The sequence below is a fragment of the Balaenoptera musculus genome, chromosome 11 (assembly GCF_009873245.2).
Source record: "Balaenoptera musculus isolate JJ_BM4_2016_0621 chromosome 11, mBalMus1.pri.v3, whole genome shotgun sequence".
In the NCBI taxonomy this organism is placed as follows: domain Eukaryota; kingdom Metazoa; phylum Chordata; class Mammalia; order Artiodactyla; family Balaenopteridae; genus Balaenoptera; species Balaenoptera musculus.
Genome location: NC_045795.1, coordinates 32,301,454 through 32,326,882, shown reverse-complemented (window position 1 = coordinate 32,326,882; position 25,429 = coordinate 32,301,454). Strand labels below are relative to the sequence as shown.

General features: G+C 53.2%; 2 protein-coding genes across 5 annotated transcripts in view; both read left to right on the top strand.

The window, feature by feature from the left end:
* Positions 1-2: 2 nt before the first annotated feature.
* Positions 3-12,223, top strand: KLC4 (kinesin light chain 4). 4 transcript variants are annotated; one of them, XM_036868253.1, is made up of 18 exons: positions 3-94; positions 428-575; positions 920-1,004; positions 1,700-1,981; positions 2,981-3,211; positions 4,864-4,945; positions 5,555-5,765; positions 6,215-6,302; positions 7,564-7,665; positions 7,917-8,090; positions 8,405-8,504; positions 8,705-8,757; positions 8,971-9,041; positions 9,221-9,329; positions 9,919-10,059; positions 10,361-10,476; positions 10,830-10,893; positions 11,751-12,223. In XM_036868253.1, exons 4-18 carry the CDS (start codon positions 1,724-1,726, stop codon positions 11,799-11,801), a joined length of 1,851 nt encoding a protein of 616 aa, XP_036724148.1. In that variant the 5' UTR covers positions 3-94; positions 428-575; positions 920-1,004; positions 1,700-1,723; the 3' UTR covers positions 11,802-12,223. The 4 variants fall into 4 exon arrangements, with proteins under 4 accessions (XP_036724148.1, XP_036724147.1, XP_036724146.1 ...); XM_036868252.1 differs by lacking the exon at positions 428-575; XM_036868251.1 differs by lacking the exons at positions 428-575; positions 920-1,004.
* A 1,199-nt stretch (positions 12,224-13,422) lies between these two features.
* Positions 13,423-25,429, top strand: part of PTK7 (protein tyrosine kinase 7 (inactive)) — a 59,839-nt gene continuing 47,832 nt past the window's right edge. The window contains exon 1 of the mRNA XM_036868250.1: positions 13,423-13,690. Coding sequence (XP_036724145.1) covers positions 13,612-13,690 — 79 coding nt within the window. The 5' untranslated portion in view covers positions 13,423-13,611. The remainder of the gene's footprint in view (positions 13,691-25,429) is intronic.

Here is a 25,429-nt window from a genome sequence, read left to right as displayed (position 1 = left end):
TTGGAGCCGTCAAAACAATTGCCTCGAGCGGCAGCCATGATGGATTTAAAGGCGCAGTACCGGCAAGAGCGGCAGCCAGACCGACGGACTGCGGGTGAGTCTTTGAGGGTACCTCTGGGGCTAAGAGTTGAAGTCCCGCTACCTCTTTCCTGCACTCCCAGACAAACGAACAAATGAGCCCCTCCGACCGAACTTACACAACTCCAGTCAGCCTTAAAAACTCCACCCCTCCCCGCGATTCTTCCCGCCCCTCGGCGTCCAGACAGAGGGACAGACGGCCTGCCCCGCCCCCTGCGCTACAGACTGACTCAGTGACCTCGGGATTGTCAGGCCCGGGTCCTCGTCCGTGACGCGGACCTCGGCCGTCCACCCGCACCACCTCCCGTCACCCCTGCCCATCTCACTCTATCCCCACCCTGGGCCTCAGGGCAGGTCGACAGCCTGGGACACTTCTCCACCGCATTCCCAGGCCCGGGAGGCCAGCTCCCAGCGCCGCGTTTCCCTGTGACCCCGCAGCCGCTCAGAAGACTTGGCATTCTTCCCTGCATCATCGGGCGTCTGGGAGGCACCCTAAGGTGACTCCTCTCAGAGACAGTTAGTATGTGATCGTGATAGACACAAAACCATAGAAATGACTGGGCTAGGAGTGACCAGGTCTTCCTCCTCACCCTTTCCCAGACACGCCCCTTGCCGCAGGTCTCAGATCAAATCTCACTCCCTTCTTGGGAGAAAATAGCTCCCCAGGCTTGGGGTGGGAGGTTGGCTTGGGGAAGGAGGAGGGACATTGGTCGTCTTTGAAGACCTGTAGGCAGGGGAGGGAGGGCGTTTGTCCTGGGTGGGGCTCCATGCCAGGTCCTCTGGGTGGCTGTGAAGTGGTGAGAGAAGGGGTGGGAACTCTGGGCTTCTGGACTTTGGGCAGGGCAGATCCTTCTGAGTTCCTGGCTGTTTGAACAGAGTTTCTTCTGAGCTCCCGCCTGAACACCACAACCAAGGGCTATATACAGGTAAGAAAACTTCAAAGATGAGAAACAAGGCCCTTTTGAGGAAGCAGGAAGACAGCCTGAGACCTGGGGTTTCAGGCTAGTGGGGAAAGAGGCAGAGCTGACCAGGTTTGGAGATGCTAGGCTTAGTTAGCCCCATGGGTGACGCAACCTGAAGACTTTGAGCCTCTAGGCCCCTCTTATCTGGGTCTTGTGATGAAGGCTCCTCTCTTTTTCTGTCCCTCTCTTTCTTGGTTTAACTTTGAAACCTATTCCTTCCCCTGTTTTGAAAACTTTGCACTATTTTCTGCATACCTCTGGTCTGCTTTAACTCCATTCCCTTTGCAGCTCTCTCGGACACCCTCTGTGTTCCCTATAGTGCTGTCTTTCCTGATTCCTTTTGCTAACCCAAGCTCTCTCTCCAGGTCCTTTTCTGTTGTGTTCCTTAGTTCTAAATCCCTCTGCTACTTCTCAGCACCTTTGTTCTTTCTACAGTTTTTCATTCACGTCAATTTGCCTCCCTCTCTCTGTCTCATGACCTTAGCTTTGTGTCTGGTGTCATCACAGGCTACCCCCCCACTGGTCACTCTCTCTCTCCAATTAAACCACAGGGTCCCCCCCTACTGGTTCTCGTCCCTTCATTTGGATCCCTCCCGCCCAAGGCGCTCAGCCACTCTTTCCAATCTTTACCCCGCCTGAGCTCTGTTGTTTCTCTGTAGCCCAGGCAAGGCCCCCCAGCCAGGATGTCGGGCCTGGTATTGGGACAGCGGGATGAGCCTGCAGGGCACCGGCTCAGCCAGGAGGAGATCCTGGGGAGCACTCGTCTGGTGAGCCAAGGGCTGGAGGCCCTCCACAGTGAACACCAGGCTGTGCTGCAAAGCCTCTCCCAAACCATCGAGTGTCTGCAGCAGGGAGGCCATGAAGAAGGGCTGGTGCATGAGAAGGCCCGGCAGCTGCGCCGTTCCATGGAAAACATCGAGCTGGGGCTGAGTGAGGCCCAGGTGAGGGGGAGGAGGTGGTGCCAAGTGGCCCAGGGTAGATGGAGGAGCAGTTGTCTGATTAGGGCTTTGAGGTCACTTGGGATCCCCTTGTCCTAATTGCTTGCATTCATTCACCCAGTAAATATGTATTAAGCCTCTACCATGTGCTAGGCACTACTCTCCTGGACACTAGAGACACATCACTGAACAAGAACAGCCATAAACCTTGCCATCTTGGAGCTTACATTCTAGCTGGGGGAGGCAGACAATACACGAATAAATAAGTGATTCAGTATGCCGCAATGATAACTGTTAAGGATGAAAGGATAAAAATAAAGCAAGGAAGGGGACTGGGGCGTATGGGGAGAGGATACAGTTTGAGATAGGGTGGTCAATAAAAGCCTCATTGAAAAGGCGCCATTTGAGCAAAGATTTGAAGATGAGGGAATGAGTCATACAGTAAACTGGGGAAGAGCATCCTAAACAGAGCGGACAGCAAGTGCAAAGGCCCCGACCTGGAGCCTTCCCGATGAGTTCACTGAGGGGCCAGTGTGGCTGCAGGACAGTGAATGAGGACAAGCAAAATAGAAAATGAAGTTGGAGAGGTGGTGGAGGCAGGGGACAGATCCCGTGAAACCGTAGGCCATCGTAAGGACTTGGCTTCCACTTTGAGTGAGACGGAAGCTATTGGAATGTTTTGAGTGGAGAAGGGATGTGGTTTAACATTTTAAAAGGATCATTTGGCTGCAGAGTTGAGACCCAGACTCTAGGGGAACAAGGGCAGAAACAGGGAGGCCAGTGAGGAGGCAATTCTCATAATCCAGGTGGGACTTGATGGTGGCTTGGCCCAGGGCGGTAGCTCTAGAGGTGGTGAGAAATTGGATTCAGGGTATGTTTTGAAGGTAGAGTCATCACTACCCAACCCTTCCTCCTGGCCCCTGCCAGTCTTGCCGGCTTCTCTCCCGCCTATCCCTCAACACTCCTATCCAGAGCTCAGCGCTCACAGGATTGCCCACCTAGGTGATGCTGGCTTTGGCCAACCACCTGAGCACAGTGGAGTCGGAGAAACAGAAGCTGCGGGCTCAGGTCCGGCGGCTGTGCCAGGAGAACCAGTGGCTCCGGGACGAGCTGGCAGGCACCCAGCAGCGGCTGCAGCGCAGCGAACAGGCCGTGGCTCAGCTGGAGGAGGAAAAGAAGCACCTAGAGTTCCTGGGACAGCTGCGTCAGTATGACGAGGATGGGCACACCGCGGTGAGCATGTGCAGGCGAGGCTGGCTGGGGGGGCGGACAGCTGGGAGTCACCACAAACGTGGGGGCAATTGCTCCATCATCCACAAGGGCCAGGAGCCCTGCCCAGCCTGCCCCCACCTGGCAGAATTCAGGTCCTGACGACACCAACTCCAGATGGCAGCAAGGGAGAAACAAGGGTCACTCATTCAGTCAACATTTGATCAAATGACTACTATATGTCAGGCGCAGTGCACTCTGCTGGGGATGCAAAGTAAACAAGGCAGAGTTCCTGCTCTGACAATAATAGGTTTTTTTGCGGGGGACAGATAAGCATTTGGACAATTCCAATTCAGAATCTTAAGCTCTGCAATTAGGGAAAGCACAGCCCCATTGAGCCAAGTCCTAAAATTTGCTCTCAAAATGTGTGGAATTTAACCCTCACTCAACAGGCATTTATATATCTCTGTGCCTTAGGCAATGCAAGAAGATGTGTGGCAGGTAGATGTAAGGAACTACAAAAGAGAGTTTCTGCCTTCTTGAGCTTATCGTGTAGCTGTAGGAACAAGGCTTACATGTGAGAACACGTATGTGACAACACAAACAGCAAGTGCCCAGTGCTGGAGGAGTGGTTCAGTCAGTGTGGGAGGGATCCCAAGGAGATAGGTTCCTGGGGGCTGGAATGGTCTGAAAGATTCACAGAGGAGGTGGGGAACAGGGATGGGCAAGATTTAGGTTGGATTTTTAAATTTTTATTTTATTTATTTTTTTCTTTGGTTTAGGAATTGGGATGGATTTTGGTCGTCTATGAGGGAGAGGGAGGAGCTTTCTAGACCGGGGTGTGTGTGTGTGTGTGTGTGTGTGTGTGTGTGTGTGTGTGAGTGAGATAGATTCATAGATAACGCTCCAGGGCTGGAAAGGTTGTCTGACCCAGGGAAAGTGGGATGATTTGTATGGGACACACTGGTGAATCTGGGCGGGAGAGTTGAAAGTGTTTGTACAAGGCTGCAGTGCCTGGTGGGGTGAAGCATTTTTGCCTGGTGTGAAAGTAGGTTATTCAGTGAGGATTGGGCACTACATTCAGAGTGAGTGGTGGCAGATGAAGGGTGTCAGGTTGAGCTAGACACTTTGGGTACGTGTCAATAAGATGAGACATACCTCTGCCCTCAGGAGAGACAGGACAGACATGTAATCAGTGTAAACACACAGGGATCAACACGGGACTATAATTACAAGAGTTGAGGGGGAGAGAGGTGGAGGGTGAGGGTGCTTAGGAAGGAAGGAAGGAAGCCCTCTGGATGTGAAGGAAGGGAAAGTCATGAGATTTTGGCTGAAGCATCTCTTGTTTTTGTTTTGTTGTTGTTATTTTTTGTTTTTTTGGCCATGCCGTGCGGCATGCGGGATCTTAGTTCCCGGACCAGGGATCGAACCCGTGCCCCCTGCAGTGGAAGCATGGCGTCTTAAACACTGGACCGCCAGGAAAGTCCCCATCTCTCATTTTTTATGAACAAGAGAGGCCTAAGCTTGGCGGGACAGATGCTGGCCTTCCCAGGGGCAGGGACATGAACAAGGGACTTGTCCTAGGCCCCACCTGTCAATGATTTCATGGTTTAGAGGGGGCTTGAAGAGGCTACTGAGGCTATCTTGGCCCAGACATGCTGCTTCTTCCCTTCCAGGAGGAGAAGGAAGGTGATGCCTCCAAGGATTCCCTGGATGACCTCTTCCCCAATGAGGAGGAAGAGGACCCCAGCAATGGCTGTGAGTCTGCCTCTGGAGTTGGAAGGTGAAGTGGGGGGCATCAGGAGGCTGGTCGCAGCTGTGGCCCACCCTGAACACAGGATGCTCACCATCCAGGAATAGGTTTTCCACTTCCTCTGGAGATGGGCCAGGGACCAGTACTTTGATTTCCTCAGCTTCCCCCTTATTCATCAACATGTATTAAGCACTTATCCTGTGTCAGGCACTGTGCTGGGCACCAGGGAGACGAAGATGAGCACGACATAGGTCTCGCCAGTAAGGAGCTCACAATCGAGTGGAAGAGTGACCCCCAGAGGGGAAGAGCATGAGCTCCTCAAGGGAAAGGACCAGGTCTTTCTTATCTTTGTATCCCTGGCACAGCCCGTGCCTCATGCTTATTGAGTAGTTTGTTGAATGAACGAATGACTGGGTGAACAAATGGGATTGTGATGGGCACGGGGCAAGGGAGTGGGCAAAAGAGTAGCAGTTGAGGCAGGTCTATGTAGGGATCCTGGTGGGGGGTAGGCACAGGCACGGAACAAGTCTTAGAGTGGGGTGGGGAGGGCAGACAGCAAAGGGAGAGGCAGCGTCATCTGAGGAAGTCTCCTGTCTTTTTCTGCGATGGTGTAGTGTCGCGTGGCCCGGGTGCCCAGCACAGCGGCTATGAGATCCCGGCGAGGTTGCGGACACTGCACAACCTGGTGATCCAGTATGCAGCCCAGGGTCGCTATGAGGTAGCTGTGCCACTCTGCAAGCAGGCACTGGAGGACCTGGAGCGCACGTCCGGCCGCGGCCACCCCGACGTGGCCACCATGCTCAACATCCTAGCTCTGGTGTATCGGTAAGTACGGCCTCCTCCTCGCACGAACCTGCCTCCACGTTCCCGCCTTGATCCGCCTTTGGCTCTCATGCCTCCTCTCCACAGGGAACCTCTTCTCCCTCCCACCTGGGGGCTTTCTTCTATACCAGACTCTTATTCTTTCATACCTGAGCCCCTGACCTCAGAGAATACTCATCCCTCAGGTTTTTTGCTTCTCTCATCTCTCCTCTGGGGAGGGTCTCCTTCTCTGTTTCTGCCTCTTGCATCTTATGCCTTATGGCCTTCTCTGGGCATGGCAACTCTCAGTGTGTGTCAGTGAACCCCTCTCACTGCTCCCACCAGGCTTCCTGTCTCCTCATGGGGGGGCCCAATCCCTAAATGTACCTCAGTTGTCCCAAAGGGAAGGAAGTAAGGAGATGGCTTAGGGCCAGAGTTCGGGCTAACCCCTTGCCACTTTTGTCCTCTTACAGGGACCAGAATAAGTATAAGGAAGCTGCCCTCCTGCTGAATGATGCCCTCAGCATCCGGGAGAGCACCTTGGGCCGGGACCACCCTGCTGTCAGTATTCCTTGCCCTCCTTCCCCTGTGCTCTCTCAGCTTGTTCATCTGCTTCCCTCAGCCTGCTCCCTGGGGGTTCTCAGGAGGGAGGCATGAAGACTCATTTCTCCCAGGCACTGTCTGCTGATCCCAGTGGTTCTCAACTCTCTGAGACCCAATGAATCCTTCTTATAATGAATATTTTCCTAAAACTTAACTCGTAGATAATGTAACCAACCTACCCGTATAATTTCCTCAAAAGTTGAATGGTACCCTATTAATGTAAAAGAGAAACGAGGAAAGTAATTTATAATAAAATAATATGTATAATACATTACAGTAAAATGAAAATGCAAAACAATAACAGTTGTGTTGAGTACAACAATGCTAGAAGACATAATATAGTAGTCTGATATATAATGACTGAATAACTTTAGATTTAGAAGAAGTAAAACCAGTAAGTCATTCTACATAAAAGTACGTATTAGAAAAATGACAGAGCAGAAGAATTGGCGCGTGCAAGATTAAAATCCAGTGTTAGAATAAGTGATAATGGACCAGATTTACTTGTCTGTGATAAGAGAGAGAGAGAAATAACCTTAAGTAGGGATAGCATGCCAAGACAAATGCTAGATTTGTCAAAGTGGAGACAATGAGAAATAAGATATTTTTGAAAATGAGCTGACTGTGGAAAAAGAATTCCCTGTGTTATGATGCATGATAGGCAGGGAGGGATGATGTAACTCAGAAAACATAACTCTTGTCTTGATATCCCACCAAGTATCAAAGCTTATATTCAGCGTTTGAAAGTCTGGCAGGACCTTCAAAAGATGCCTGAGCTGACTTTGGGAAAAGAATTCCCTGTATTTTGACGTGTGATAGGCAGGGATGATGTAACTCAGAAAACATAACTCCTGTCTTGATATCCCCCACCAAGTATCAAAGCTTATATTCAGTGTTTGAAAGTCTGGCAGGACATTCAAAAGTTGCCTGAGCTGTCCCACACAGGCAGTACATCTGTAGCATCCTTGCCTCCCCAAAGGCTCCTAATATTTATGGCAACCAAAAAAAACCCTGCCTCCAGACATGTCCACAAATCTATTTAGAGGGTGATACCACCCCCATGGAGAACCTCAGAGCCACGGGGGTCAGTACTTTCCCCTCCGCCGCCTCTGGTTCGGGTGGCAGAGTCCATTTGTCTGGGCGTTGTGCAGCGTGGCACCCTGCTGTTCAAGGTCCTTTGCAGCACCGGTTTCTGATGGGGGCAGGCCTGTCTTCCTAGGTGGCTGCCACACTCAACAATCTGGCTGTGCTCTATGGCAAGAGGGGCAAATACAAGGAGGCGGAGCCGCTGTGCCAGAGGGCCCTGGAGATTCGAGAAAAGGTGCCTGTGCCCTCTGCCTGTTCTTCCCTGTTGTGGTGACCCCTCCTCCACCATCTCTCTTCTGATCTACCCTTGCCCCTCACTTCTTTTCATCTCACCCCCCATCTCTGCCTTATCCCCTGTTCTATCATTCCCTTCCCCCTGCTCCCTGCATGGGCACGTGCACACACACACACGCACACACACACACACACACACACACAAGCACACGCATAATCACAGCCATCTGTCTGTCCTTTGTACTCCTCCAGGTCCTGGGCACCAACCACCCAGATGTGGCAAAGCAGCTGAACAACCTGGCCCTGTTGTGCCAAAACCAGGGCAAGTATGAGGCTGTGGAGCGCTATTACCGGCGGGCGCTGGCCATCTATGAGGGGCAGCTGGGGCCGGACAACCCTAATGTAGCCCGGACCAAGAACAACCTGGTGAGGGCAAAGGTGGTGGGAGGAGGGAAGGGGAAGCATCATAGTCTGGTACACTGACCTCATCGCCTTTGTGCCCTGCTCTGGGGCTGCCTTTGGGGCTGAGGGGTCTGCTTCCTTCCCGTGGGAAGGCAGAAGTTCCGTAGCCTCTTGGGAGTTGAGTGGAGTGGGAACACCCTGGACCCTGCAGCTAGACAAAGAGGTGTGAGGTGGATCTCTGGGGAAAGTCATAAAGAGACCAAGAAGTGGAAATCCCAGGCCTGGCTGAGACCTTATCTCTACCTCTTGCTCCTGTGTTTTTGCCTTCCTGCCCCCAGGCTTCCTGTTACCTGAAACAAGGGAAGTATGCTGAGGCTGAGACACTCTACAAAGAGATCCTGACCCGTGCCCATGTGCAGGAGTTTGGGTCTGTGGATGGTGAGTGGTGAGGGCCTGGGCAGGGAGCTGCAGGGAGGAAAGGAAATGCAGACCAAAGGTTGGGGGGTTGACCACAATGGTTCCCAAGGGGGAGCCAGACCCCTTTAGTCCAGCCCTGTCGGCCTCTGGGTCCTGGCTCCCCCCGTACTGTCCAGCTCCGTTCTCTAACCTCGCCACCCCATCCCATGTATCACCCTCAGACGACCACAAGCCCATCTGGATGCATGCAGAGGAGCGGGAGGAAATGAGCAAAGTGAGTGGGGGGCCCAGCCTGGGGAGCCCGAGGCTACCAGGGCCTCTGACTTACTCCTGCCCCAGCCCAGCTCCTCATTTCCCATCCAAGCACCAGCCCCAGGTGCATGGTGCCTTCCCCAGCCCAGCCTGCACCCCAGCCCTGCGCCAGCTTGTACCCCAGCGTCTCGGTACTCCCATCTCTGGCTTCACCTCCCACTCTGTCCTCCTGCAGAGCCGGCACCGTGAGGGCAGCACGCCCTACGCCGAGTATGGAGGCTGGTACAAGGCCTGCAAAGTGAGCAGGTGAGCTGCGGGTGAGCAGCCGGCTTGGCCTCCGATGCCCTCCATCCAAGCCCGGCTTCCAGCTTCCTGGACCTTCCCCTTCTTCACTTGGACCTTCCCTCGGCCTTAGCTCTGCTCCCTCTCTCCTGCTTGTTTTCTGAGTCCGTCTTCTTTTCCTTCCCTGGTCTCCCCCGTCACAGCCCCACAGTAAACACAACCCTGAGAAACCTCGGAGCTCTGTACAGGCGCCAGGGAAAGCTGGAGGCAGCTGAGACCCTGGAGGAATGTGCCCTGCGTTCCCGGAAACAGGTCAGAGACCAGGAGGGGAAGGAGGTCTGCAAGGTAGGGCCCTGGGGACAGGATGGAGGACCACTGAGGCTGCTTGTGACTCTCTGAAGGGTAAGAGGAGAGGCTGAGGAGGAAGACAGGACAGGCAGGTGAGACTCTTTTGTGACTGTGGTTGTTTTTTAAGTGTGTTCTTACCCCCTACCTGCCCTTTGTGGTCAGGACTCCAAGTTCAAGGTTCACTTCACTAAATGGGACTATTATGGGAAGCCCTGCCTTTTGATAACGTGAAGAATCTTCTGAGGTGGGGCACGGGCAGTGTGGGTGAGAGGGTTGTGGTTGAGGGGAATCAGAGTTTCTCAAATTGAGGGTCTTGACTCAGTGGGTCCTGAAATCAATTCAGTGTGGGTCTCAGCTAAAGATCGATGTGTATCTATATGTGGGAACGCATTGCAAATAGAAAAGGTGAGTGTCTCCTTTCCAGTATGCGTGTACTGGGAAGTCTCAAAGAAAAATGTTTTCTTTGTTGCGGCTGATGGTGAGAAAAAGTTTGGAAGCCCCATCCTGAGGAGTTCAGAAGTGGGAAGTCCCAGCTCCTTCCTTTTCCTTCCAGGGCACTGACCCTATCAGCCAGACCAAGGTGGCTGAGCTGCTTGGGGAGGGTGACAGTGGAAGGACCTCCCAGGAGGGCCTTGGGGGCAGTGTGAAATTCGAGGGAGGTGAAGATGCCTCAGTGGCTGTGGAGTGGTCAGGGGTAAGTCTGATCGTCGCCCCTTGATCTCTCCTGCCTCTCCTGCTGGTGGTGGTGAGAGGCTCTGAGCCTGTAGGATGCGTGTAGGATGTGCGTGTTGGAGGGGGCGTTGTCCCCATCCCAGTTTAGTTAGCCCATCCCTCTCAGGGGTCTCTCTGCAAGCCAGCTGTTGACCAGGCTCTTGTTTTCAGTTGCTGGGCTTTGGGGGGGAGGGGGAGGTGTGCAGAATAAATGGCAGGAGTAGACTCAGAGGCCAGTCTGCCTGGGATCCCTTTAGCTTCTGTTCCCCATCCCTCTCTGCCAGGATGGCAGCGGGGCCCTGCAGAGGAGCGGCTCTCTGGGCAAGATCCGAGATGTGCTTCGTAGAAGCAGCGAACTCCTGGTGAGGAAGCTCCAGGGGACCGAGCCCCGGCCCTCCAGGTACACCCTGAGACTGAGATATGGCAGAGTAGGCAGGTGAACCCTGGCCTCCAACTCCGCTTGGCCCCTCATCTCTGGAGGAGAAGAATCTTGGAGAGAAACGTGGAGGAGGTCACTGGGGTGGCCGTGGAGAGAGAGTGTGGGAAAAATGGGTGCCCCAGCGCGGGGACAACAGTACCTGAGCAGATGCTGGTAACTGATGAAGACAAGAGAGTGCGTGTATGTGTTTGTGGGGTGAGGTCAGATGGTGGGGAGGCAATGATCTGAGTGTGTGTGGTGGTGCCCAAGAGTCCCAAGCGTTAGGGCCACCCATGGGACGAGAAGAGTCCTCGATTCTTTCTTTTCCATTGTAGCGGCAACATGAAGCGGGCGGCCTCCTTGAACTATCTGAACCAACCCAGTGCAGCACCCCTCCAGGTGAGAGCAGTGCTCATGAGTGTATTGGTGGGTGAGAAAGAAAGGATAAGCCCAGTGGGGAGAGGGGAGAGTCATCTGGGATGAAGGCTCTGCCAGGGAATTGGAGGTGGGCAGACAGGAATCAAGCAGCTTGTTGGGGGTGGTGACCACCAAGGGACAGTTTCGGGCCAGAGATAGTAGCAAATAAATTAATCAGGAGGGGAACAGGAATGAATGTTCTCTAAATGGGTACTTTGGAATTATGAATAATTCAGGAATGATTTGGGGATACTAATTGCTCTCCCCGTATAGCCACCATACTCCTCACCTTGGGGACTCAGCAGTAGATGAGAAGGGAAAAAGAAAAAAAAAGCATTAACTCATCTCCATTTGAGAAAACAGCAATGACATTTTTTTTTTTTGGAGAAGAGTTCTCTGCTTTATTTCATTAGTGATGTCAGTGAGAAATTATGCAAAGGATGTATTGATGAGAATTAGTCTCTGTAAGGTTACTCCAAAGCACTTTTACATCATGATATTGTAGAGATCGTATAAAGACTGTACAAGTTATATAACAAGAAATGAGTCTCTGTTAAAGAAGTAGCAATGACATTTTAATGGGAAACGACCACCTGTATCAACACATTCAAAGTGTATGCCAATATTCATGTGGTTCTTCCAGGTATTTTCTCCACCAGATTGTGGCCTTCTGGGAAATCATAGCAAAGACTAAACAAAGCCCAGAGCTTGGGGTTGAGGTTACAGGCTCCATCCTAGGTCCAGAGAGAGACTGCAGCCGTGAGATGGATAAGACTCCAGGGGACAGTCTTTGGGAGGCTGAGGTCCCTGGGCTGATGGCATGCTATTGTCTATTTCAGGTCTCCCGAGGCCTCAGTGCCAGCAGTATGGACCTCTCTTCAAGCAGCTGACATTCAACCCACCCCCCCAGGTCTGCTGGGTCCCCCACACAGCCCTCACAGCATTCCCTATTGCTCCTGGCTCTTCCAGCCCCAAGGTGGGACAGTGAAGGGGGAGCGGTTAACCAGAAGATTGCTGCTGCCCTTAGGGTCTCAGCTCCCTCCTCAGGAATCCCCCTCAGGAAGGACCCTCAGGACATCCTCTCCCCACCCTGTGGTCCTCTAGAGTAGCTAGCTCTACTACTAGGGCCCCCAGAGTGGGTAAGGAGCAGGTATGCACCTCAGAGATGCAGCCTGCTGCTGGCTTTTCTGTCAGAGGGTTTGGGGCTGGCCAGCCAACCTGCCTTGCCCTGGCCTCTCTTGTTCCCTCTGCTGCCTCACTTCAGGTCCATGTATTTCACTTTTCCTAAATAAAAGAATCAGGTAACCATTCAGCCACTTGAGTCCTAACTGAAGAGGGTAGGAAGCAAGGGTGGTGTTGGGGCCCCTCACAGAAGGGTGAGGGGCAGTGATGGATGGGGCAATAGGAGGAATGTTGCTTCTTGGATCTCTCCTCTCTTCCTTCCCCTGTTCGTATCCTCTCCAGCAGGGCCTGCAGGCAGGCGTCTGGGGGATGGGGGGAGGCCCACAACCCAAGGAGAAGGTGCTGTGGACTGGGTTGTCAGGGACATGTGGCGGCCATGTGGCAGGACCCTGGAGTCCTGGCGCCACTGCTCCTGGCCTGTGAGGCCCTCTGTGGTGGCCCCTCCTCCTCCCAGCTGCTTGGGGGAAGGGAGGTCTAAGCAGGCCTGGGGGGCCCTCCGGAGCCAGAGGGGGATGAGGCACTTACTATCCATACCCTCTCGGCATATCCTGGAGGCCCAGCAGCAGCTGGGGCCCATCTTCCAAAGCTTGACTCCTCCTGACCCGCCTCCTACACCCCTTGCTGCTTTCACAACAAAGAAAGAATGTGGGGGTGGTGGCGCTGGGGGTGGGGGGGGCGCCTGGAACAAGGGCTGTACTGGGCCTCCCCACAGCTGGAGACTTGGCCATGCCCTGACACAGCCCAGACTGCCTGGAGATGGACTTGGGATGAATTTGTCAGTTTAACAGCCTTCAGCCTGGTGTTCAGAGAGCCCAGTCTCTCTCTACCTTTGGGTTCAGATTGGTCCAGAGCCAAACCAGACCCTAGCCATGCACTGGTCCTCCTCTTCTCCAGGCTACTTCTCTCCTGGGGCTCCACAGTATCTCCAGGTTACCTTGCTTGGGGACACCAAGGACACCCTTCTGTTCTGGATCTCCCTCCGGATTTCAGGTTGCTGAGAAGTGAGCCAGAGCCCACCCTTTCCCCTCCCGCCCGGAGAATTTGGGGGGAACTGTTGGTCACAGCCCTCAGGAAAGCCCAGAAACCACGGTCTTCCCCAGGAGCCACGAAATCACAAAAGTCACTTTAGGTCCCTGCACACTAGGTGGTAGGCACAGCATCCGCTCCCCTATCTCGCTCAGGTCCCCACACTCCCCCGGGTCCTCCTCTCTGTCCCCCATCCGTCTCCAGACCCCTCCCCCAACTAGGAGCTCCTCCCCACAACGGCGGGGAGGGGGGCGTCGAGGGGGCGTCGCGGGGCGGGGCTTGGCGGTGGCGGCGGCGGCGGCGGCGGCGCGCGACGGCTCGGAGGTACCGGGCGCGCGCGGCTCCGGCTCGGGACGCCTCGGGCTCTGACTCTGGCTGCGGCTGCTGCAGCGGCACCCGCGCTCCGGTGCGCTCGGCCTCCTGGGCCCGCCGGGGAGCGCAGACCGTGAGCCCGCCGTGCGCCCGCCCGCCCCCTTCCCCGGGCCCGCCGGGATGGGAGCCGCGCGCGGAACTCCGAGCAGCCCTCGCTGGCTGCCCCTGCTCAGCGTCCTGCTGCTGCCGCTGCTGGGCGGTGAGTCCCGGCGAGCTGGGGGAGCGCGGGAGCCCCTAGGGCCAAAGGGGGCGCCGTGGAGGTGGGCTTGGACAACTGGAGCGGGGGAGACACCCGGGCGTGGGGCAGGGGCTCGCTGGGCGGGGGACGAGGTCCCGGCGGCCGGGAGATGGCGAAGCCCCCGCTTACTCGGCCTGGCCCCTCTCGCCCCCGCGCCCGCGAGGACGCGTTTCCAGCCTCCCGGGAGTTTTCCCGGCCCGAGCCGAGAGTTTGCTCGGGAACTGACGGGAGTTGCCGGCTCCCGGGCTCCAGTGGGGCGTTTCTTTGCGGGGGAGAAACGGCGCCCCCCCCCACACTTAGGGGGTGCAGCGCGGTGGCTGAGGGTGGGGGAGATGGAGTCCCCCCGGCAGGCTCAGCCTAGGTGAGGGAGGCCGGCCTGTGGCCGGATGCGGGACCGACCGGCGCGCGGGGCGCGGAGCTTTGTTACCTATGCCGGCTCGACGCTCCCGGCTTCCCTCCTCCAAGTTCCTGGGCCAGGCTGGGGACCCAGACGGCCCTGCTGGTGAGGGCGGAAGAAGGGAAAGAAGAGTGAGGGTCCGTCCCATCTCCTCCAGCTCCCGGCCCGAGCCCTGAGCCCACTCCCTCCCAGGGTCGGATCTGGGAGCTGAGAGTCCCAGGCTGTCTCGGTGACTCATGTGTGAAGGCCGCTGCCAAAATCGGGCATGGCTGGCCTGCAAAGGTGCGGACGGGGTTGGTTCTGCTCCTTCCTGGATTTCCATGCTCTCTCTCCCCAGCAAGGAAAGAAAATCTCTCTTTCTACGGACAAAAAGGCAAAAAGAGTTCATTCTGTCTTCTTGGAGGGCCTCAGCATTTTGATGAGGGTGTGGCCCCTATCTCTAGGGCAGACTGGACCCGAACCCTCCCCCCGCTTTATTTCCTGGCTTGGTCACACCTGAGAGTCACCACCGAGGTGTTGAAGTGCTTTAGAGGAAAGCGCCAAGCTACCCGCACACCCCAAACACTCTGGACTGGAAGTATGCCCCTCCCACCCCGTGCCCCCTTCCAAAACCCAAGATCTTTGGTGATGATCCTGGCAGCAGCCCTCTCTGGGGGAACTGTGCCCAAGAGACCTGGTCCGAGCTTATCACTTTCCTCCTCTTTTGAAGAGTGGCCATGGGGAGGGTGGGGGTAGAGAACTGCCTTTTCTGACATCTCCCTGGCCTGCCAGCTGTTGAGGGGTTTGGTGCTGATGGAATGGAACATCTCCCCCACCCCTAGTTGTAAAAGGAGAGGTAACTGTAACCCAGGACCGAGAGGTAAGACCAAGTTCCCGGGATTCGGAGGAGGTGTTTCTGGAGCTGCCCTGTGTTCCTTCTGATGTGTGGGGTGGTAATGCTCACGGCAGAACCCACATCTGCTCCCGGAGGCAGTATGGAAGTTTTTTGCACAGCCAGCATAGGGGGCCCAGCCGTATGGGCCAGTGGCCCAAGCTCACAGGCTTCCTAGGTCTGCAGGCTGTTTGGGTTTTGGTGTATGGGGTGCCAGACATGGCTACCTTCACTGCTGATGTTTAGAGTTCTGGGGAAGATTCTGGTGGAGACGGGGCTCTTGTTCAACAAATGCTAAATTCCTAAATTCCTTCCATGAGAAGACGACTCTGACGTTAAGCGATGTTAATCCGGTGACTGGTGTTTAGCGAAGGGGTGGGTTCTGGTGGGGGGAGTTAGGGCAGGCTGAGGGCTGGGGACTGGAGGTCTGGAATCTCCTCTGGGGGTGGGGAGATGTCTTGTGCTCAACAAAGGAACATTTTAATGAGAGCCTTAAATCAGTTCCATCAAATGTGTCTTAGTGTGGAACCTGCCCATGCGCTGTAAACAGTTTCAGTCGAGGCTGAGGCGCCTGCTGTCTGTCTTCTGGTGAAATCCGGGGGCTCAGCCCACCCCTGGACGGCATGACTTAAGGGGGCAATGATTTTTCAATAGATAACAGTAGATTTTTCCATCTCATTGTGTAATTAGCTGGATTTGTAGTGAGACCCCGCTGCTAATAAGGCAGGAGTAGGGGACCTAGGCTGGCTAGGTTTGTGGATTAGGCCATTTTGAAGTTTGGGTAATTATGCTGTAAATGGCTGAGGAACTTTCCGAACTTTGAGATCCCCGTTGTGATAAACGTGGTGGAGGAGGAGGAGAGGGCTTGACGTTTGAAACCTGGGATTCTTCGCCTCACCGCTGGAATGGTTGGTTGGGGTCACTACCCATCCCTCTTCCCACCCCCGTCTCTGGGTTCTTTCCTCCAGGATCTTGTTTCTTTGGGGAAATTGAATTGTCGCGTCCTGAGATGGCTTCTACAGCCTGTAATTCAGGCCTTTTATCAGTGATGGGCTTTCTCAGATGTTGGGAAGTATGGCGGGAGGGCTAGAGTAATTTCTGCTCATCACCTGCCAAAGGATCTAGTCAGACTCCTGGCGTTCAGAGCAGGGCTGAGTGGTGGAGAGAGCCCAGGCCATCGGGATGAAGTGTTTGCCCAAACAGCAACTCAAGGTTCTTTGACAGGCCCTGTGGCCCTGGCAGATTTCTTCACCTCACAGTTTGCCTCCTCTGTAAAGGGACTTACTTCCTGAAGTTGTGCTGAGGATTAAATGTAATGAAGTATATAAAGGGCCCCTTTCTTGTTCTTTCCTCTCCGGTGGTGTGCTGCCAGCATACCTTTCCAGCTTTACAATCACCCCCAACAATAAACATGTTCCACTCACTGGAACCCTCCATTCCAGCCCAACTAGTCTCTTTCCCATCCCCTAAAACATACGGGGTTTCGAAGACCTTTCTTTTCTCTCTGGCCGGTCTCCTGGTATGTGCCGCCTTCCCCATCTCTTTTGCCAACCCCACCTCCACTTCCTTTCTGAAGCTGTCCCATCTCTCCTACCAGAAGGTGGATGCCTGGAGAACTTCTGGACTCTTAGGCCATCTTCAATATTTTTGCCCCACTTGGGTTTTAACTTACTGAAGGGATTTAACTTACTGTAGAATTCATTGCGGTGGTATCTTATTTATAGTAGTAGATCCTTATCTAGGTTTATTAAAAAGTGAATGACGCATTTGGGTACAGGGCAGAGTGACCAATGGCAAAGGTAAACAGCCCCTTTGCCTGCTAGGCAGTGAGGGGGGGGGTTTGTGCCCTTTCCCACTTCTCTGGGTTGGGGTTGCCTGTCCCCTCTCCTTGTGCCTGTTCTACTGTGACCCAGTCAAGGGACCAGATCTTCCTTCCCTGTGTCTGGGCTGTCTATTCTCTGTGGGGGTTTTCTGAGTTTTGATGTGGCAGGGCTTCTGGCTTTCTCTAAGAGTGCTGGGCATGGGCATCCACCTGTGCATATGGAGCTGACCTGCCTGGAAAGGCCACAGCTTAACCACCATGAGCTATATAGGGGCCTAGATTATCTACAACTTTGACACTCAAAACAAGGGCCAGGGACTTCCCTGGTGGCGCAGTGGTTAAGAATCCGCCTGCCAATGCAGGAGACACAGGTTTGAGCCCTGCTCCGGGAAGATCCCACATGCTGCGGAGCAACTAAGCCCGTGCGCCACAACTACTGAGCCTGTGCTGTAGAGCCCGCGAGCCACAACTACTGAGCCCACGTGCTTAGAGCCCGTGCTCTGCAACAAGAGAAGCCACTGCAATGAGAAGCCCGCGCACCGCAATGAAGAGTAGCCCCCGCTCACTGCAACTAGAGAAAGCCCGCACAGCAACGAAGACCCAACGCAGCCAAAAATAAATATAAAATAAATAAATAAATAAATAAATAAATAAATAAATAAATTTATTAAAAACAACAACAACAAAAAAAAAACCAAGGGCCGAAGACCAGCGTCATCAGCATTCCCTGAGAGCATGAATCGGAGTTCCAGACTGCATTTTAACAAGCTCCCCAGGTGACTGCACCCAAGGTTCCAGAAGTCCTGCTCTAAGCATCCTTCCTTATATAGAAACTCGAGGTACAGAGCTTTCCCGTTGCAACAGTACGAATCAGGAACCCTAGATCTTGCACAGTATTTGAAGACTTAGCTTAAATAACTTTTAGTTCATGTGAACACTCTCCGGTGTGATATTATACACTTAAAAATGACCTCACCGTGGGTTGAATTTGAATTAGATTTTGTCAGGAAACTTGTCCATTAAAGGTGTGACTCCAGAGGATTTGCAACACTAAGGGTGGAGCTCTGTTCCTCTGGGAGCCTTAGCTTTTCCTAGAGGAGCGTGTGTCTCAATTTATAAAGAGAGCCAGTGGAGAAATTGGATTTGTTAGGAAGAAGTTTGGTCTGTGGACGACTTTTCAGGAATACGTTTGGTTCATAAAGGGAGGCAATGTCTCCACTGGGCTGCAACAGTTGTAGTTGTTAAAGTTTTGGAGGATTTCATATTTTGGAGTGGGGCGGGTTTGGGTGAGTTGTGTGTTTTTAAGCCAGTACAGCTTCTGTGAGACTCATCTGGGAGGGAGGGTGGCCAGTTCAGACTCTAATGTTTGAGCCAAGAGCAGTGTGCGACCAGGGATTCAGTCTTTGGTGTGTTCCTGATGGAAGAAAGGGTCATTAAGCCGGGCTGGGTATCCTTGGCCTGTGTCCCTTAGCCTCCCTCGGCTCTCCCTAACCTCAGTACATGCCTCTCTGCTCTGTGGCCCGGCAGAGCCACGTGGTGGGACCACGGTTGCTGGCGCGGGCTCTGGCCTTGCCCGCGGGCTGCCGGCCTGCCTCTCTCCTTGAGTCCTGCACTGCCCCCCACCCCGCAGCTGTCTGGTCCTTTGTCCCGAGGGTATGGGAGTTCTGCCATGTGGCTGGAGTAGAGTCCTGCCTTGGGGTTCTTGGCGTTCACTGCTCAGTGCACATTCAGCCCCGCCGAGCCCCCTGGCGCTTTGGTGGAGCTGGCCCAGGAGCTGCTACAGCTAATCAGTGGTTTGAGGAAGCCCTCTGTAGTCTGTCACTTTTTCCATCCTCTTTTCTTCTCTGAGTTCAGGCCACTTCCCTCCCAGTAATGCTACACAGCGGCAGTGGGGCAGGGAGGAAGCTGTGCTGGAAGGGCTGACCTATGCGGGCGCCTTCCCGGTCTCACAGCTTGTTTTGGGGTCCCGGAGCTCTTGTGTCCCTGTGTGCCTTAACTCTGAGTGAATGCACAGGTGAGTGGAATGCAATCTACTGGCTGTCCTGCATATCCTACGTTCCCTGCCAGAAACTTAGACCCTGATGTGCAGGACATGAACTGGCTGGCTTAGGTGTATATGTAACTTCTGATAACTGGGTCCTGAGTCTTTGGGGTAGGGTTTGTGAGTCACACGTTAAGAAGACGTGGATTTGTGTTTCTCAAATATGTGGTCCAGAGACCATTGGGGAATATAGTGGGAGGGCAGGTAACCAGAGGTACTGGTTAAAATTTGAGTCTCCTGAGCCTTAACTGCAGGCCTGCCCATCAGAATCGTTGGGGGAGGAGCCAGAACGTGTAGTTTATTTTCCCGTTTGTTAGATTACATTGTATTGTTTGAATAGCCAATCCTGTCACATAGTTCAAGTCTCAAAAGGAAACTGCATTTTAAAAGAGCTTCCCAGGAGATTCCTATCTACTCTCAAGTTTGAGAACCACTGTGTAGCCATAAGGAGAATTTGTCTGTCTAAAGTGGCGGTGTGGTGATGAGAAAGAGGTGTTAATGCTGAGGGGTTTAGGATGGGCTCAATTCAAATCGTTTGGGTGTCTTCTTTGGGTGAAGCTGTTTCAGGTGGCACAGGAGGCAGGAAGGAGACAGGATGATGAGAATCAGATGAAGTATAATGGGAGGCAACACTTGGTAAAGTGCTAAATAGGTGGAATAACATTCCAGAATGTGTAGGAAGGTGAGTCCATGATGCGGGAGCAACTGGGGGCAGTGGGAGGGCTTCAGAGAGGAGAAAGGATTGACTTTGCTAGTAGCTGTAGTCTGTGGTGACTGATCAGAATGATGGAAAGGCATTGGATCAAGAGTCTGAAAACTTGGGTGGTTCTCTGCTGATACCACACACGATAAAGGAAGAGAAGTGACATCTGTTGGCTCACTGCTGCTGGTCACACGACCCTGAACTGGTTAATTAACCTTTCCGAGCCTCAGTTTCCTCATCTGCAAAATGCAAATGATGCTGACCCCTGCCTTGCCCGCTTCCGGGAAGTTAGGGTGTAGCAGTCGCAGCTGTGAAGGTGGTTGGCCCGGGGAAGCAGCCCCTCTGGCCAGCCCTGCTGTCTCTTCCCAGAGACGGTTCTGACCTTCTGTCTCCCTTGAAGGTGTCAGCCTTTCGTTCCAGTCCCGTCTCTCTAGAATGGTTTGCGAGGGCTCAACCTGGTCACTCTTGACCGATAGCTTTAGAAAAGGTTTTCTCATTCTAAAGCACAGATTTTCTAAATGGGTCTCAGTATTCCAACAGCAGCTCGGAAATGTGGGCACAGCCACTTCGCGTTTCCTGGTAGGAACTCTTCCTCCCTCTATCCCGGTGGCAGATTCTCCCCAGGGTGATGAATGCTGGTTCAGGGCCACCTCCCTCGGCCTGCTGAGGTTCTTCCAGGGAGTGAGTAGGAAAGTGTGCTTCTTGCAGCCGAGGCGGACTTTTATAATACCCAAGGGAGGGTGTTTATCATCACAGGATGGCTGTGGGGGTCTCCCCCGTCAGTTACTCTGTATAACTTGCAGGAACTCCTATGAGAACCATGGGGAGGTTCCCGAGGTGTGGTGTGGTCTCCCTATGAGGGGGTTAAGGTGGCCAGAGTGGGCGCTGGCATGCACCGCTTCTCCTCCAGGAGACACACTGACTCTTTTGTCCCCTTCTTGGGTTGGTGGTGGTGGTGGTGGTGGGGCAACGAGGAGAATGCTTGTCTGCTCTTGGGACTTCTGGGATGTCCTAGCAGCTAGCTCATAAGGTGCCTTTGTGCAAGTTAGAAATAGGCACCCTTCCTCCAAGTGACTGCAGCCCTGCACCAGGACACAGGGCTTTGGCTAGTGGAGCACAGGCAGTATTTCAGTATTACCCCCTTGGCCGGGCACTTGAGCAGTGTACAACGTGTACAGTCGTACATGGCTGTCCCATTGGAATGAGAGCCTCGCAACTAGTTGCTCTTTGCTTCCCAGTTGGTAGGCCAAGATGATTTTGGCGACCTCTATTCTAATAATATGTTTCACTGGAGCCCTTTTCACTACTGTTCTCCTGCCTCCTGTGGTGGGGGCGTGGGGCACTACTGCTCATAACATATACTAGGAGAAGCCTGGGAGGCTGGGCCCCCAGTGCTGTACCCACTCCACAGTATATGTCTGTGGCTGCTGAGGTCTCGGCCTGTTTCTGGGCTCCTTTCCCCACCAGAGGATTTTGCTGCCTTGCAGATTCAGGCTTCTAGCCTGATGTGATCACTGATGTAGAAGGCTGGCTGTCTTCAGGGAAGAAATGCTGCTCAGGGTTTATTTCCCATTTCATTAAGGAGCTTCATGCTTACCTCTCTCCTGTGTCCTCTCTCCCTTGGGAGCCCGGGGCCTCCCACAGCCCCAGGTAAAGTGTGTGGGCATTCCTGATTCAGAGGAATTCCTGCAGTAGAAGTGGTGTCACTTCAGTGGAAAGGATGGGTCCTAGGTCTTGCTGGACTTTCGTTCTGGGTACCCTACGGGTGTTCCTCCCTCTTAGCCTGAGGAGACATTGTGAGGAGCACCGGGTTGGGACTTGGGAGGTGTGGACCCTGCTTCCACATTTGCCCCAGATGGCTGGTGTGACCTTGGGCAAATGCCACCTGCCTCTCGGGCCTCAACTTGAGAAGCCCTTGGAGGACCTTGCCTGTGGTGACCGTTGAGGCCAGCGCAGCCTTACCATCCACAACCCCCAGCTGTGCTTCTGCCACACCTTGTAAGGTTGTCCTCCTCGCCCTCAGTGTTGGGAGAGCGCTTGCATCTGAGGACTGCATTTTATTCTGGAGTGTCTAGTGCATGGGCACAGATGCATCTGGACTCGATCAGCTGGAATTAGGGTGTCATTCCCTGGATGCCAAAGGGAATGAAAGGTTTGGAGAGTTTGGGGAGGGAGTTCTTATGAGGAAAAAAAAAAAACACGAGAGTTTTTATCTGAGTATGGGAAAGCAGCAATCTTTACCTGGTTCGTTTCAGTCTCAGTATTTGAGGAACCAGTGTCCGGGTGGGGAACCCCTTTTCTTCTTTTGCACAGAAGGGAGGACAACTGGAGGGAGGCTTGGAGTTGGGAAGAGGGGTTGGGTGTGCTTTGGGAGAGCCTCGTCCGTGATAACCGACAGCTGTACCCAGCTCTGCAGTGTACAGAATGCTTTCACTTGCACTGACTTTCCATCCTATCAAGAAGCCACAGAGGCAGGATGAGGGTGGTTGGGTTTTGTTTGTTTGTTTGTTTCTGGAGGAGTGGGGGTGGGAGGCATTTGACAGGTAAAGAAACTGAGGCACAAAATACGATCCGCTCAGGACTGCAGAGCTGGTAAGTTAATAGAGCTGTTTCCGTGCTCTCATATGTCCTTGTATGTATGTCATCACTAGAGGCTATGAAATGTTGCACACACGCCTTGGAACCAGGTAAATATTGGGGAGTGGATTTTGCAGCCGAGATAACTCTCTGGGTGGGCTTAGAGGCAATCCTGCTAGAGTCAGAGGGAGTGTGTCCATAACTTAAACCTGGAGAGATCTTTTGGGCCACAGTATTCAGGATTGCTCATTTTTCTCCCCCCCCCCTTTTGGTTACAACAGTCAGGTTAAAGTTTTCAATGGCCCATTCAGAAGTTTGTATACATCTTAAAGTTTTTAGTGTTATGGTCAGACTATATGTAATCTAGAAGTCCAGAACACTGTGCCTGCATCCCCAAGATTTGAGCTTTTCTCATGAACCCATGAGTCCTGAGTCTCTTCCACCTGGTGCTTCTGGAAGGTCATGGGTAGTTACAGGCCCCGGCTTGCAGGTGTGCTGCCACATTCCAGACCGGTGTGCCTGCTGAGAGTTGCATACTGGGTTATGCTGCGGTGGAGACCACGTAGGTGGTAACAGAATCATCTCTGCTCTCAGTTTACCGCCTCTAACGTCTTTTGTACCGCCTCTAACGTCTTTTGTATAGATATGCCCGTGCCCTGGCACATAGTAGGGACATGATGGATGTAGGTTTCCTTCCATTTCTGACTTTGGAGGCAAGTCTTAATTCTCAAGAGGTTTCGGAAGAGGTTGAACAATGACCTCGACATCCTGAGAGACGTTAAGTTCTTTGGTGCCAGGTGTATCTCCCTTTGGCTCAGCCATTGACGGGGCTTGGCAATCCTGCTAAGTTTGTTCTTCCGCTTCTGAAGTTCTCAGGTTGCAACACGGGAACTTACGCTCTATCATGGAGGGTGCAAGGCGACACTTCAGTGTTCTGATTCTTTTGTAGCTCATCTATTAAAAAAACCACCAACATGAGCTGTTTCCCAGCTGGGAGAAGAAAGAGTAGAGGCTCCTTCAGGCCGGCAGTTCCATAGAGAGGTGGTGTGCTGGGATGGCATTTGCGATCCCAAGTTCACTTCCAGCCACCTGAATAACAAAATAAATCACAGACAAAGAAAACGGTTGTCTTACAGTCTTGGGAGGGGGGCGGGGAAAGGAAATGCTGTTGGTCTTGGAGCTGCAGCTACAAAGAGCAAATCATTCTGTTTGGTTAATTTAGCAGATTAAACCAATTGTTAAACTGACCAATTTAAAAAATGCCCAACTTGCCAGCAGTTTTGCAGCCTGTGATCTGGGCTCCTCCTCTACCCTAGGGGTTTCAGGCCTCCAGCAGGAGGAGCTTGAGGGGGGGGGGGAATGCTGTGCCTTGGAACAGCCCTGGGGGCCTGGAGGAGGATCTCTGTCTTTTCTTTACCCCCCCCCCCAAAAAAACCTCCTTAAAACAAAAGGCTTTTATTTAGTAAACACACGTATGGCACCCAGCCCAATGCAGTGTCCTAAGTTGCTTGGTGCCGCAAGGGGGATGGGTGGGGAGTTCGCCTCTATTTCTGTGTAAGAGGTTGGGGTGTTGTCAGCTGCTTCTCAGCCTCCGTGCCTTCCCTTACTCTCTTTGCCTTTGTTTCGAGGGCCTTTTGAAGATGGTCCGAGAGGTCCGCTGAGCTGGCCTGCTCTGTCTCTGCTGAGTCTCTACTTGAGCCTCCCCATGAGACTCACTTTCCCAGGCCCCCCGAATCCGCCACCGGCGACCCAGAAAGGGGGCAGGAGAGCCTGGGCCCAGCCGGGCCTGGCCTTGGGTGGCACCTCCCTCGGTCCCCTTCCCACCCGGCCGGGATCAAAGCAGCCTCCTCAGGGAGCAGGGAAATGCCTCTCCCAATAGCCCACCAGTGAGTAAACAGCCAGGGCCTCTTGCAGCTTTTGAAGCGCGGTGCTTCGGCCCAGAGGAATGCAGAACATTTCATTTTAGGAGTGGACTTAGGTTTCCAGCGCTCTTGGTATTTGCAAATTTGAAACAAATGCCCTCATTTAGCAGCAGGCAGGCTGGGCAGTAAACGGGGGCTGTTTAAGGGCGTTTATGACGGTCACAGGTATTTGTGGGAAGAGGAACCCCAGCAGGTTTGGGAGAGGACAGAGGGTTTATGGTTAGGTGGGTTGTACAAAGGCCCCAGCCAGGTCTCCGGTGGAGGGTTGTTGTTAGGTGGGCTTTGCCATAAAAAGCATTGCTGCCTCCTGCCCCCCAGGAAGTATCTCCTTCTGGCAGACAAAGGGGTTTGGGATGGTGTTTAACCCCCAGGGTTGATGCTCAGGGCCTTGCCCCTCTCACTTGGCTGCCAAAGTATCAGATTTCCAATGAACCCTTCCTTCTCCCACTCCCAGAGCTTGAAAGGCTCATTAAATGTGCTTTATGTATAACAAGTTGGCTGAGAGCTTCCCACCTTCATTTCCAGCCAGTTTTGTGAGGAAGGAGCTAGGGAAACCTGTTTTCCTTTTGTTGTTTTTGGAAGTAGGATCTGTGAAGGTGCAATTGCAAAAAGACCCTAATTTCAGGAATCAGCAAGCAAGTGTTGTTTGCCCTTGAAGGGGCGGGGCAGCTTAACCAAGGCTGGTCTGTCTGAGGCCTGGCTGCCCTGCGCCGGCCCCCATGCCCCCCCCCAACCCCGGAAATTCAGAAATCTGTTCAGGAACTGAGTTCTGGCTTTGCAGCTTGCTCCCCGAGAGACCTTAGTTCACTTCGCCTCTCTGAGCCTCAGTTTCTTCTTTTGTAAGATGGGGATGGTAATACCCATCCCATTAGAGGTCTCGTGAGAATTAAATGAGCTAGTACTGTATTTCACGAACTCTAAGATGCTCTCTCTCCCCCTCCCCAGTTTCACTTCTTTCAAATTGGGTTGTGAGATGATTATGTGATGTTGTGTCTTAGTTTAACTGGTACCATTTCCTTTTGGTGGAACATAAATAATGGTGTATCTTAAAATCAGTGACATCTTTGAAATTCAGTGTATGCAAAGGACTTCGTTTGTCCTATTGTGAATACTTGATAAAAGGTAGTTAGAATGTGATTTAGTTACAGACCTGTTTTTGCTTCCTATCTATTAGTAACTTCCAACAGAAATTGTCTTTCTTTTAGTCTGGCACATAAATAGCAAAGGATGTTTAAGGCAGAAGGCCTCATGCTAGGTAATGTAGGAGGGGAGGTCGGGGAACTTCTAAATCCGTAAAAAGCAAGCGATATCCAGAAGAGGAGGTAGCTGTCCCTAAGAGGGCAAACGGTCTCTTGTGGAAAGAAAAT

Excerpts from the sequence above, each read along its gene's own strand:
- KLC4 (XM_036868251.1), top strand. The coding sequence starts at position 1,724 with ATGTCGGGCCTGGTATTGGGACAGCGGGATGAGCCTGCAGGGCACCGG. Across the intron at positions 9,042-9,220 it reads AAGGCCTGCAAAGTGAGCAG|CCCCACAGTAAACACAACCC; the intron begins GTGAGCTGCGGG and ends CCCCCGTCACAG. Across the intron at positions 10,894-11,750 it reads CCAGTGCAGCACCCCTCCAG|GTCTCCCGAGGCCTCAGTGC; the intron begins GTGAGAGCAGTG and ends TGTCTATTTCAG.